General features: G+C 41.9%; 2 protein-coding genes across 2 annotated transcripts; both read right to left on the bottom strand.

The window, feature by feature from the left end:
• Positions 1 to 516: 516 nt before the first annotated feature.
• galk1 (galactokinase 1) lies at positions 517 to 13,875 on the bottom strand. Its single transcript, XM_018666546.2, has 8 exons — positions 13,531 to 13,875; positions 12,963 to 13,152; positions 12,590 to 12,709; positions 12,238 to 12,373; positions 11,936 to 12,117; positions 9,091 to 9,241; positions 8,850 to 9,012; positions 517 to 1,985 (listed from the first exon to the last, which is right to left on the bottom strand). Exons 1-8 carry the CDS (start codon positions 13,873 to 13,875, stop codon positions 1,911 to 1,913), a joined length of 1,362 nt encoding a protein of 453 aa, XP_018522062.1. The 3' UTR covers positions 517 to 1,910.
• Positions 2,445 to 8,004, bottom strand: LOC108876806 (BTB/POZ domain-containing protein KCTD21). Its single transcript, XM_018666547.2, has 2 exons — positions 5,850 to 8,004; positions 2,445 to 4,959 (listed from the first exon to the last, which is right to left on the bottom strand). Exons 1-2 carry the CDS (start codon positions 6,261 to 6,263, stop codon positions 4,495 to 4,497), a joined length of 879 nt encoding a protein of 292 aa, XP_018522063.1. The 5' UTR covers positions 6,264 to 8,004; the 3' UTR covers positions 2,445 to 4,494.
• Positions 13,876 to 13,893: the final 18 nt, after the last annotated feature.

Below are 13,893 nucleotides of genomic sequence, written 5' to 3'. Positions count from 1 at the left end.
GGATAAGATTATACCTCCGGCCAGTGTCTAGTTGGCTAGGAGCTCTCACCTCCTACAAAGTGACGGAAAATGTGACCAGACCAAGAACGAGTAATCCCAGGATCCAAGTGACGGCGTATTTGCCGAAGAAAAACTGTGTCTGGAAACCGATTAAAAACTAAGACCGACTCTGCTGCTCTTCCTTTTTCCACCGCTGCGGTGGTAGCCTCGGTGCTTCCTGCTAAGCTAAACTTCACTGCTTTGCTAACTCCGCCCTTATGATGCATTCAAGAGCACCTCGTAAACCCTAAAAGACAAATGTACATGCTGCACATGGGATTTTCTGCTCTAAAAAGCGTTGATAACTGTAGTTTTTCTTAAAGGGATTGATTCATCATTCTCCCTGAAAACACGATACAGTCCATAGTCTCAGCAAAATGGTTAAGTACTTACGGTTGCAAAGAGGCGGAAAATTACGAGAAACTTTCCAGAAACTTTCCATGGGAAGCTAAGATAAAGAATTTTGGAAATATAGAATTAGAAATTACTATTTTATTTTTGATTTATTTGTGAGTACATTAATCAGTTCTTTCAGTGAACAATAAAAAACCATGAATGTTGACTAAAATAAACACATAAACATGGTGTTAGCTATCTTATATTCAGCATATCTGATTTACCAATTAAACATTTTGATTTATTTTTTGCTAGTAAACCTTTAATACCAAAGATCAAATATATTTACCCCGGTAATATCATCAAGCCTTACTTGACTGGATGTAGTCTGTGGGCTCAGGTGCAGTAGTGTGGCTGTAGTGAGCAGGATTCTAGAAATGATCTGTGCATGTAGGAATGGAGGAATGACCAGTGCAGGGCAGGGATTCAACTGAATTTGCATTAAATCCAGCTGTTTTAACCAAGATCACGCTTTTTCAAATACATTTAAGGTCCCTGTTGTAGGCTAACTTGCAGCTTTACCGTTAATTCTTGGTACCTGGACACATACTGCATGTGTCTACCTGATGAATCAGAGCAATATCCTTTGTCCTCTCTCCACTATATTCACTTGTTATTCTCTAACTGTGTGTGACAGCTGGTTGGTTATAGAAGATAGGTTGTAGATGCGAGGGAAACGCAGGGCAAAGACAAATTCAAAGAATTCATTTAAAAATGATAAAGCAAATTAACTCAAAAATAAACTAAGAATGCGTCTGGGGTGTGAGTATCAGTAAGTCAGTGGTGAAGGTGCGTGTGTGCATGAGTGCAGTGTGGTAAAGGTGAGAGAGATGTTGGCTGAATGAACAAAAACTACAATATGAGCTGAGGAGGAAGAGAGAGCCAGTTCAGGCTGGAAGAGTCCACTTCTTATAGGCTGAAAGCATCGGGCTCAGATGCTTCCAACTACAGCAATCAGCAATCACCCTCCCGGCACCTGCTATCCAAAGGAAAACAAACAGAACGAGGAACCTAGAAACAGAAGAAATAGACTCACACGATGGCCATGGGGCCGTCACAGTGAGCACACAGATCACAGTTTATAAGAGCTCTCTCTTCACGTTAAAACAGCCGGCTGCTGCTACCTAATTTAAGAAAAATATCATTTCACATTTTGTGAACATTTTATTCCATGTAAGTCAACTTAGCCAGCAATTTCACAATTCCATTAAAGTCATATTTTTACAAACAGTTACAGTTACCTACAAGTTATCTAGAAGGCAAAGTATTGCATAGTTGAGACATAAAAAAATCTAGTGATAAAATGTTACCAGGAAGCACTGTTTTACTGTGGCGGTTTTCCTTCATTAAGAGAATGCTTTTCAGTTATTTCTATTCAGCATAACAGTAGATCATCTAATGGTCAGAAATTTAAAAAAACATCAAGTGGCAAAGCCTGTATAAAGCAATGTTGTGCAGTGATATGTTGATAAGGGTCAGGGCAGACTGAGAGCCCGAGCTCCCTCTGATGGAGTTGTGACATAGAAAGTCGGGGTTCCACTGTATCGCTCCTGTTGAGGAAGAAGAAACAAACACACATACACAGACAATGAGTGCATCAAAGAACTGCAACTTTGAGCCAATGATGAATCTGAATCTGTGCATTTTGTGAATAACCAATTAAAAGCAGGCTGTCCATCCATACAGGGTTCAGAACAATTTATGCTCATCACATCTCTCATAGTCCTAGGAAGGAAGTTCAGAGAGAGAGCAAGAGGAAAGCACTGTTGGGTTTGTTTTCACAACTAGACACCTTTCTATTCAGCCAAGACACAGCATTTCCTCCCTCAAATTTCCTTCTCTACTGCTTCTCCCAGACTACAATTACACACTTCATAACCCATCAGACTCCCCCTGTAAGTCATCTAGAGGCCAAATGAATACAGCCCCTCCACATGGAACTACAGTCATTAAATCATTACTGTGCAGATTTGATGTGTATTCTTAGTAGCTGCAAATACAAGAAAAGCAAATCACATTAATCATGACCAAATTCTATTAGATTTTCATTGTTCCGTTCATGGTTGTTTGGCTTCTTGTGTTTTTTTTTTCTTGTGTTTTCTAAACAGTGTCATTCACCTGAAGCAATTCTATACCCTGTTTAAAAGGAAGAGTTTGAGATTGTAGGAAATAGGGTTATTTACTTTCTTGCTGAGAGTGATATGAGATCTAATGTCTGTGCATTAACTGGAGTTAGAGCTGGGAGCTTATTAGCTAAATTTAGAAAGAAAGAAAAAGAACGAAAGAAAACAAAATGAATGAATTCAAATACGTGGTCACTGTCAAAAATACAAAATGTTTACAAAAATGTTTATCATCATCCCAGGAAGAATAGTCTTGTCTCACCAAGCCTTTTGGTAATTTAGTGCTGGCTCTGATGTGTCTATAGTGTTATATGAGTGGATAAACTTGTTCTCAGAGATGATGATGTTGGTGACACACTGGTCTGTGAAAGTAAATGTTTTTTTTTAACTAGACAGTAAAAATATGTACAAATATCATCACATTTCAATAAAAATCAATGAATTTATATTTAATTTTTTAAATGTAACACTTATCTTTATCTTTTGACTCCATCTCACTAGCAAATTTTTTCCTCCAAAAAAAGTCTGTGTTAAGAGGGACTTTTGAGTTGAGTTTATTTTGTCACAGTACAGCACGGTACAGCTGTGCTGAAGTGGAATCATCAGAGCCAAGCTGAGCTGGTGGCAAGAAGGCTGCTGTCCCAGCTGCTGACTGACTGTACTCTGTACTTCGGACTTCTGAGTTACGTTTACCAAATGCAGTACTCTCTCTAATGCTGTACTGCGGAAGGCCAAAAGCGGCAGTGCCTCACCTTATGTCTGCCTCCAGTCTTACGCTATGGTTAGCTAATCAACACCTAGCATCGTAGTTTAAGGTATCCTGTAGATTTGACCACTGGTAGTGTTATGTAGCAAATCAGTTTTCCAGCTTTTCCTGTTTATATATGTTCATATAAACGGACAAACAAGCCATTCTTCCAGCTGAACTCCATCATTTTTCAGTCTCACTGGTACATCAGACAGCACACACCCATCAACACAGCCCCTTGGGTTGTTTTAACGCAGGGCAAATGTCTGTCTGAATGTAGCATTAATCTTTTGTACACACACAGCAACCAACAGTTGGTGGTAACACACCGTGAAATGTAGCATTGCGCAAACCAAGGCAGGGAAGAGATACTGTTAGGCAAATGTAAACAACGTAGCTATCAAGTTCTACCAAAAACTGGCTTTGCAAATGAAGAAAGCAATACACTGAAAACATCTGTTGGGCCTCAAAGACACACGCTGCATTTTGGTGAGTGTGTATTTTGACTGCGCTTAGGTGCTCTCAGATATGAATGACAGGGAACACAAGTTTACACAGATCATAATGTAATAAATGAAGCTTTACAGGGGGGATCTACAGGGTTGTGTGGGAGGTGGAATCTAGCCCAGCACCGCAGCTGCTGAAGGCTGCAGTTAGGCTGTGGACATTAACATTAACTCAACTGCAAAGTAAATTTCAAGCCTGTGCTCTCACCTGAGAACATGCTTGTTCCTTGATGAAATTATTCCCAAAACCCTGCTATCACTGCACTACAGCTCTATTTCTGAGTCATTCACAGTCACATCATATGTAAACAGAGTCAACACAGAACATTTCCACAAGTGAAACCAGTGTTTGAAAGCCCCAAAGCCATTGCCATATTTAAATCTAGCAATAACTTACATTCTATGTCTGAAAAAGTTACATTTACATGTTACACGTTAATAATGAATAAAAAATAATCTTTTATTTAACATTGCTAATCATCCATTACTTTGGTAAATTAATAACAGCTGGTCATAATATGGATCCTTTTAATTTCCCCATTACAAAGTTAATCCTATCCAACTCATAGATTTGATTTAATGTAATTAAGTCCTAATGCTAATTAGTTCAAATGTGACTAAAGAGAACCATCCATAGTTCATGTTCTTGTGTTTTTAGTAAGTTTAATTCTTCACACAAAGCTCAGCCCTTGACAAGCCGAAGTGAGGTGCAGTTAAGAATTTCTGCTGGGTCAGGAGTCACCAGATCAACCTTGAACCCTTCAGCCAAAGACACCTTCAGCAGTTCCTCCACAAAGCCCTGCACGTCTGTGATTTCACAAGGGCTCTGGTGCGTGTTAATGATGTCACCTGACTGTGTGACCTCTGGGTTACAAACAGTTAGTCCCTGGTAGCGCTGTTTGTCATACTGGTCCTGTGGGAGTTCCTCAGGCTTCGGCACCCACTCCAGTTTCAGCCTGTTCGGCCTCGAGTTGCACAGATGGAGGCTTGTAAGACCCTGAGACGTTCTGTAGGAGAAGTGCTCACACAGCAGACCTAAGAAAGCTCTCCAGGTACAAAAGATGTCGACTGTAAACGCTCGCACAGAGCATGTACGAAGCTCATAGTTCTCAGGCCCGTGGCGTAAGTTAAAGTGGAGAATGCGGACCTGGAATGAGAGGGCAGAATATGCTGACTAGAAATTTTCCAAAGGGAAAACAAATAGAACTGGCCTTTCCACATCCAAATACACACTCACAACCTCTGCTCATACACTGTATATACAGTAAACATGAGCTCAGAAGGTTTGTGAAGGCCAAGTCTTTTTAGAATTTAACAATTCTGAATCTACCCACAGAACATCTCTCCATTGAAACTTCAACTCAAGCTGAGTTCTTCATATTATATGCCGATCAGCCACAACATTAAAACCGCTTGCATAATATTGTGTAGGTCCCCCTTGTGCTGCTAAAACAGCTCTGACCCGTCAGGGCATGGAAACAGGACCTCTGAGGGTGTCCTGTGGTGTCTGGCATTGGGATATTAGCAGTGGATCCCTTTGGTCCTGTGGGTTTCAGGGTGGGGTCTCCAACATCTGGCTGGTTCTGGTGCATCCCACAGATGTTCAATCAGATTTGGACCTGGGGGATTTAGGGGCCAGATCAACACCTTGCTCTTTGTCGTGTTCTTTGAGCCATTCCTGAGCAGTTTTTGTGGTGTGGTGGGAGCACCGTCCTGCTGAGGGAGGCCACTGCCGTCAGGGAGTGTGTTTGCCATGGGGGAGTGTGTGCTTGGTCTACAACACTGTTAAATTGGGTGGCATGTATCAAAGTAACATCCAGATCAATGTCAGGCCCCAAGGTTTCCCAGCAGAACTTTGTATTGTAAAGAGATGATGAATGTTATTCACTTCACCTGTCAGTGGTTTTAATGTTGTGGCTGATGGGTGTATATTCTAATTCTAAAAGCAATAGGAAAAATCATTATAGCAAATGTGTCCAAGATGAACCACCCTTGTAATTAAAATTCAAAAACTAATTATAACCTTACGACACATACCTTGGACTCAACGTTAACAATAATCATAGCTCCGAGAGGCCCTCCTCTACGGCTGCGAGGAACTGATGCCTCATATCTGTGAATCTCTTCCAGCAGGGGGTGTATCTGGAAGAAATCAGCCTCTCTCTGCAGCAATGCCAGCTCTGAGAAGCTATCTGGCAGGTCCAGGGAGCTGGAGCGCAAGTAATTCAGAATGTACCTGAAAACTTTGCCGTCACGGTCAATGAAAATATTTCCTCTATTATCCCGGAGCACAGGGATTTGTCCTGTGAACATGGCGCCCAGCATCGAGTCACGGCAGCGCGTCAGAGTGTCCAGGGTTGTAGTGTAAATTTCTCCACCAACATTCAGTGACACAGGGTCCTGGAGAGAGCTGCTGTTGCTGTTGTTGTCTGGCGAGTTGAGGTTCAGCATCTTGGAGGTGTGAAGCTGTGATTTCTGTGATCTTGAGGCTTTCTCTGATGATGATGTTGTTGTTGTTGAGAGGACAAGGATCTGCCCTGGTCAGGAATGCTACAGACTGAAGGACGTGAAAGTTTCAAGTAATTCCAAGAAAGACTTGTTTTCCTTTCACAGTCAGCAAGCCACAGTGGTAGCCAGGATACAGCCAAGTAAGGAAAGATGGTGGGACATCTGCCAGGTCAGTTTCCAAAGCAGAAGATTTATCAAAAAAAAAAAAAAAAAAAGAATTTCAAGCTTCTTCCCCTTTTTGTGATTACTTCAAAGCAAACACACCATCCTCTTTAGTTCCAGATGGAGGTGTTTCCCGTGATCTTCTGTGCTTAAATTTACACTGTTGTAATGTGTCTCCTGTAGAACTGTCAGCTAACAGCAGGCTTAAAGTCTGACAGTATTAAAGCAGAAAGGCAGCACGGCCACAGCGACTAGACCAGCATGCTAATAACACGACACTTCTGGCTCTGTCTCTACGAAGCTTGCTTTTATTCTCAGCTCTTACCCCCAATCTCTCTCTCTCTCTCTCACACACACACACACTCTCTCTCTCTCTCACACACACACACACACACTGGGGCTGTCTGAGCAAGACACGGGGGACTGGGCAATTTGTCTGAAATGCCCTCCTTAAAGTGACAGCCAGAGCACTAAGTGTTTTTTATCCCTTGTGAACAAATGAACAATGTCCTCAGACACTTTTCATTTCAAATGCCCTTTGAAATGAAAAGTTCTTCCAGAAAACAGAATCATCAAAAACTGAATCGCACCTATTATTTTACATTGAATGATGGGAATAATTAAGCAAAATATTTCAGTAGTCCAATACTATTACTACTATAGGGCTGCATAGGGGTGGTCAATTTCCAGAAACTGTCCATGGGAAGTTAAGCTGGGGTACTTTTGAAATATTCCAAGTTGGAAATTGATGCTGGATAAATGAATAGAAACAGTTTAGATGAACAGATGAACTCTTCTCCATCAGCTGCTGAATCTAACTCTAACCTACATTCTATGAGCAGAAAACTGGCAGAAGAAACAGCATCACAGTTGAGTTAACTAGCACCATGACAGTTAGCCTCATAAACTGTCAATGAAATGGTTTTAGTATGGCTGATTTAGTGTCTAGCTACTGTATAAACACATTTCATTTTATTTTGATCGTCAAACTAATGCCACAGATCAAATATATTGAGCCCAGTAATATTGTCAATCACTGGATGTAGTCTGTGGGCTCAGGTGCAGGAATGACCAGAACAGAGCAGGAATTCAACTGAATTTACATTAAATCTGGTTGTTTTAACTGATTATGCTGCAACATTAAAGTTCCCTGTTACAGGCAAACTTTAACAAATTTCCAGTTTATTCTCATAACTCCTGTTAATTCCTATTTATTAACTTTAATTCCTATGGAAAGTTTCCAGCTTTGAAAATTCCTGGAATTTTGCAACCCTACTACTAAGATACAATTACAGTACATGTACAGTACAAGTACATGATATTAACTCTAATTGTAACCACAGGTAGTAGAGTGAGAGAAACAAACACCTGGCTTTGGTATATTTGCTCTATCCACACAAAACTGCACATGTTCAACTTAAAATGAGAAACCATAAACATCTGGTTGCTGTCAGGTCTAGCATTTGGTGTTGTATGAATGAAAAAGAACAATTTCCAACATCTGATAAGTGTGAGCTTAGACAAACAGATCCTGTGCTTTCCCAGTCTGAAGTGTCTGCAGACAGAGCTGCTGGAGAACACCTCAGAACATGCTTCTCACTTTTGTACATTTAAGGGACCTCAGCTACATACTACGTCTTAAAAAGCCTAACCCCTTCAGAGTGGAAACATTTTCCTTACGTCTGTGAAGGTTCTCAGTCCAGGTCATGGTAGTCTTAAGTGCTAAGGTTGAAGGCAACTGGACTTCTTTTTGGTTTCCTTGAAGACATTTCACCTCTCATCCGAAAGGCTTCCTCAGTTCTGAAAACTGGTTGGGGAGTCCCAGGTATTTAACCTCCAGGGGTGGTAATGGGCGTCATTGACCCACCCAGTCATTATGTGAGTCGTTAGGGTCTCAAGGTGTGAATGGGGGTTAAATCTACTGGGTAAGGATCTCAGGACTGCACTGTAAGTGGCTGAAAGATGGTGTCATAAGCCACCACCTCTTTTTAAAGATGGATGTTCCAGGTGGACATAGATGGCCTCTTTTACTCCTGTCTCAAACCATCTGTCTTCTCTATCCAAAATGTGGACATTGTCATCCTATAAGCTATTTGCCAAAATGTCTTCAAGAACCTAAAAGAAGTCCAGTTGCCTTCAACCTTAGCACTTAAGACAAACATTTTCCTTATTTCGTATTTTTTCAAATGACAATTCTATTTTCTTTAACAGCTCATTTAACTCCAAATAAAATGGCAGACAAGCTATTTGCCAAAATGTAGAGACATTTCTTTGATTTAAAAAATTTAGGAATCTTTCTGTATATGGATGATAATCCTGATAATAAGGCATGTGTGTGTGTGCATGCATATGTGTGTGTGTGTTAACCTTTATGTGGAGTATAGTCCTGTCAACGGCATGGGCCTGCATCAAAGTCACAGTGCATCCACCGAATCCTCCACCTGTCATCCGGCTGCCGAACACCCCCTCCACTTCCATGGCTGCAGACACCAGCTCATCCAGCTCCTTGCAGCTCACCTCATACAGATCTCTGATACAGGAAGATCACGTTACCGCACATTCTGTCCCAAAGCGTGGCTCAAATGCCATATAGCTGCTTTAACTGTACCTCAGGGAGTTGTGGCTCTCCACCATAAGCTTGCCAAACTCTGCGTAGGCTCCCCTCTTCAGGGTTTCTACTGCTTGGACGGTTCTCTCTATCTCCTCAATCACATGACGAGCTCTTTGATAGGTAACAGCATCCAGTCTGTCTCTTGCCTCTGGAATTATAGGGAAGGATAAAATAAAATAATAAAATTTAAGCCTCACTGAAATTGAATTACTGGGTCTTAGATGGGGTGTGGGTCTACAGCCTACAGATCTGCACTGTGCATTTTCCATAAAGCATAACTGTCACACATACAGCATTGATATAGACAGTCTGTGACACAGACACAAAGGAGCCATGGACTGTAAGCTTGAATATCATGTCATAACCACTGTTGGTTTTTTCTTTTTCAGGTTTTGGTTGAGTGGAGTAGGCCTGTAACAGCAAGTGGTAGCATGACATGAATGTATAATCAATAGCGGAAAAAGCAAAAGCATGTACCTTGATGTCAGAGTCTGTTTAAAAAAATCAGTTTCCACCATCCTTTGTCATACTCTATCTACGCCAACTTTTCCACCTCAAAAACGTCAGAAAACGTTGCTGCAGTGCATCTGTATAGTAGGGGTTATGTGAATTTTCAGTGCATGTGCAGGGTGTCTTCTTAAGGTGCAGTGTGTTGAGCTCTCTCAGCCACCGTAATTTTCCCACATGTTCCATAGAAGGTCTCAAAAATGGATTAATGCATACAGCTGAAGATGTGAGCAGAATATATATAGAAAGCACGGGCAGGATCTTCTTCGCATCGATCGCTGTAAGGTAAAACTCCATCTTAATCTTGGATAATCTTTGGACTACCCCTTTTTTTTTTTTTCTTTGGACCCCAGCTCAGCTGTAACACCTCAGTTAGTAGCTTTGAAAGCAAGATGGTGGAGCTGCAACAGGATGTTTCAGAAACACAGAGGATTCTTATGATACATCCCCTCACTCCCTCCACATCCTTGCACTTCTCTTTTAGTTCTGCCATCTCTGCCTTTAAATCACTCGTTGTGTTTTGTAGAGCATTCCGTCATAGTGACAGCCCGTGAAAGGATTCGATATGCTCTTAATGACAGACTGGAAGACTTCAATAAGATGTGGAAACCAGTAATTTCATACTTGAAACGAAATGTAGTAACCCCGAGTAGCACTTGAGGGGCGGTGTGGGATGGGGAAGGAATGGAGGGGTTTTATGTTTTTTCTAATTTGTTATTAACGTTAATAAGATTCATATTTTTTTGTATGATCTGTATTTGACATTTAAAATGAAGCAATGTGTATATTAAGAAAGTTGTACTATGTTGTTTACTCAGCTTAAGGACAAATTTACACTGCAGCCATCACACTTTTTCACTATGTCAGAAGAAACATTTCAAATTTTGAAGTTTATCACTCTCCCGATGAACTCCAGTCCTTATTAACAACTGAACCTGATAACAGAAAACTGGTTTCTAAATTTGTGAATGTGTTCACGAGTCAGACTGCCCCATCCACACAGCATCTGAGGGAGTCCTGGGAGGGTGAAATTGGAACACAAATCTCAGAAGATGCATGGGCTAAATGTCTCCACAGCATACACTCCTGCTCAATTAACTCAAGACATCAGTTAATTCAGTATAAGATCATACACAGGCTCCATTATTCACGTGTTAAACTGCATTCGTTCTTTCCATCCTCATCACCACTTTGCATTAAGTGCAAACACACTAGTGGGACCCTGGCTCATAAGTTCTCGTCAGGTGTCTTTCGTTGCTATTCAGATGTTTATGGATTTGATCTCCATCCCAATCCAGAAGTGGCCATTCTAGGTTGGTCACAGCAGTTGGAAACTCTAAGCCACTGGAAAACTTTGTCAATCCAGTATGGTATGGTAATTGCAAAGAAAATCATTTTGAAGATCTGGAATAAAGAAATATCTCCCCACTTTGAAACCTGGCTCATAGAGATCTCTAGTACTGGTCAGGGAAAGCAAAGAGGTTTAAACAGATATGGCAGCCTCTTATTGACTATATTACGGTGTTGGTGGGACCTCCATGACACCTCAACGGCTTTAATTTGTAGTTACGTACACTTGCTTCAACATAAATTGTTCCTCTGTTTGTTGACCGCCTCAGTGTCTTGTCTTTTTCTATTCAAATCTATAAATAAAAAATATATATATTGGAAAAAAAAAAAAAAAAAGAAAGTTGTACTATGGATACACGGTAAATATTTAAAACAACATGATAGCCCGTCCTCTATCTTTTAGATAGCATAGCATAGCCAGTTAGTCAGCTGTAGCACTTGAAGCAACTAAAAACTGAAACTGAATGTTGGTCAGTTTAGATGCAGGATGTTGAGGTCCTCAACACCACAGAGCAAGAGCGCATTTGGTTGCAGTTTGTCTCCATGCCCATGCCAACTCAGCTATCAGTCAAAAACATGGGAATAGCTTCTATAGACTCCATAGACCATGAGGCTAAGGGGGACTTTTATAAACAGTGGACGGAGCCAGCCTAGCTGTTTCCCCCTGCTGCCAGTTCCTGTTAAGCTAGGCTAACCACATCCTGACTCCAACACACAGATAAAGAGACTGGTATTAATCGTCACATCTCAATCTTGGAAAGACATGCACTTATTTCTAAAAAGTAAAAATATTCCTTCAATGGAAAAAAAGAGGGATAAGACTAGAACTAGAACTGAAATGGAAGATGATAGGATGGGGCAGGAATCTGGACAGCTACAGTACCTAGGACTATCTCCCAGGACAGAGCAGGATGTTGGTAATAAAATAAGACAGAGTGGAACAGAATGGAGGAATACAGGAGAATAAAAAAAATATACTTCACACCCTCCAGGTCCTTCATGGTAGTATCTCTGAGACTGGCCTTTCCCAGGATGGAGGCAGCCTCCTCACACTGTCTGCGTCTCGTGGGGTACTCACTGCCAGTCAGAGAGTGCTTCACATTGGAGTTGGTGATTAGAATGACCAGTCCTGGATCTGCAAGGGGGACAAAGGTGGCTTCCAGGGACCTAAGTCAAACAACAAACAAGTAATGGATGTAAATATGTAGAGTTTCCTCTGGTGCTTTGTCAAAACTTGCCAAAGGTAATCAACAAGAACTCTTAAGACTCTTAGAATAATCTACGTACCTGCAGTCAATGAGCAGAGCATGTCCCTCCCTGCCGAGGACAGACACAAACTGATCCATTATGCCACATGGTACACCAGCATGAGTGTGTTCTGCCTGCTGACATGCTAGTGCTTTGGACACCTTGTCTCCATCATCTGTGGGAACAGGATGAAGACAGGTGAGAGAAGATAGCAAAAAATCCAGGCTCTGCTCTTGTGGTCCCAGACAAAAAGACAGTGTTCAGATGTGTCCAAAATGCCATACAGCTGCTCAGCCATCGCCTAAGAAATCAACTTCATTTACTACGCTCTCTCTCTCTCTCTCTGTGGAATGAGCAGGTGTGATGGAGAAGGAAGAAAGCAGATTTTTACCTGGTTTGAGTTGCTGCAGGAATGTGTAGAAAGCCACCTCCAGAGAGGCAGAGCTGGACAGACCTCCTCCCAGGGGGACACTGCTGGCTATCGCTGCCCTAAAACCTGGCACAGGAGGGGCTAAGGATGCAAGACACAGAGATAACACACATTAAACAAATGTCCTGTAGTGTGGCAACAGGGCAGAATAAGATAACACTGAGGTCGACAACCATCTGCTGTACATCTGTTCTCATTCACTTTCACTTAAGTAGACTCACCACACTAGGTCGCAAATGGCAGATAAACCCCTGTTAAAAGTAATACACCCCTGTTTAAATACCTAACCTGTGTGTTTAACGCTGTGGATACAGTTGAAGCTCATTTGGTTTACCCCTGTAATGCTGTATAACACCCTTCACATAGTTTGCCCAGCTGGGTAACCCGGGACTCAGCGGTGATCCATCACTGGGCAGGCTGAAGTCCGCTCTCAAAGGCCCACCAGCATCCTCAGCTGCTGTTACCACAGAAACATCCTGGCCAGAGGTTTGACTGCCTACCACCACAGTCACCAGGGGCAGCGCCTGGCCCACAAACACAAACACATGCAGCTGGGTGGTTAGTTTTTCTTCTTTGTGAGTGAGGAAATATCCTGCCAGGCTTCATTTGAAAAAATCAGACAGTATAACACATATTGATTATTACTGACATATGGAACTCTAATGAGCTCATCTGTTAAACTCGGCATGCAAGTGACCCACAAAACAGCAACAGGCGGTCAGTGATAAAAGCTGCATTTTTGCAAAACTAGTAGTTCCTGAGTGGACTACATGCACAGGACGGGAACGGGACTCACTACAAAATGTGATAGGTCATGTGATGTCTGACGCAACCAGATTTTTCAGTGACATTTGGTGTAGAAACACAGCCAAAAGAGAACAGTTCTGGTTCTATCATTTTACCATTGGAAGTACAAATCCCTGGTTGTAGTCAGTGTGCTCCCCTATCAGGTTGACTCTTCCAGGAGCACACACCGCCACCTGCGGAGCCTCTTCCCCGAACACTTGCCGATACAAACGCCGAGCACGCGCAACCAGCTCGGATACATTTGGAAATGAACTGGCCATTGGGCAAAAAAGATAAGACACTGACAGCCGAGAGGACAAGACCTGCGCGCAAAATCTACCTAAACAGAAAGCATGAGATAACAAAATGCAAACTGGAAGTGTCCTATCGTGGAGAGCAGATACGGGGGATATTTTCGAAATGTCGCAATGTCTCTTTACTTCCTGGTGGCGTGGCCACATAGACTGTTGTGAGGCTCT

This window comes from Lates calcarifer, unplaced genomic scaffold (assembly GCF_001640805.2).
Source record: "Lates calcarifer isolate ASB-BC8 unplaced genomic scaffold, TLL_Latcal_v3 _unitig_5786_quiver_433, whole genome shotgun sequence".
Lineage (NCBI taxonomy): Eukaryota > Metazoa > Chordata > Actinopteri > Centropomidae > Lates > Lates calcarifer.
This window is presented reverse-complemented; position numbering and strand designations above follow the sequence as displayed.

What these genes read in the sequence shown, in the direction of transcription:
- LOC108876806 (XM_018666547.2), bottom strand. Translation starts at nt 6,263, where the DNA reads ATGCTGAACCTCAACTCGCCAGACAACAACAGCAACAGCAGCTCTCTC. An exon ending in TTGTTAACGTTGAGTCCAAG is followed by an intron (nt 4,960 to 5,849) that starts GTATGTGTCGTA and finishes CTCTCATTCCAG; the next exon opens with GTCCGCATTCTCCACTTTAA.
- galk1 (XM_018666546.2), bottom strand. Translation starts at nt 13,875, where the DNA reads ATGTGGCCACGCCACCAGGAAGTAAAGAGACATTGCGACATTTCGAAA. An exon ending in TGTTATACAGCATTACAGGG is followed by an intron (nt 12,710 to 12,962) that starts GTAAACCAAATG and finishes TTGCATCCTTAG; the next exon opens with CCCCTCCTGTGCCAGGTTTT. An exon ending in GCTCTGCTCATTGACTGCAG is followed by an intron (nt 12,118 to 12,237) that starts GTACGTAGATTA and finishes TGTTTGACTTAG; the next exon opens with GTCCCTGGAAGCCACCTTTG.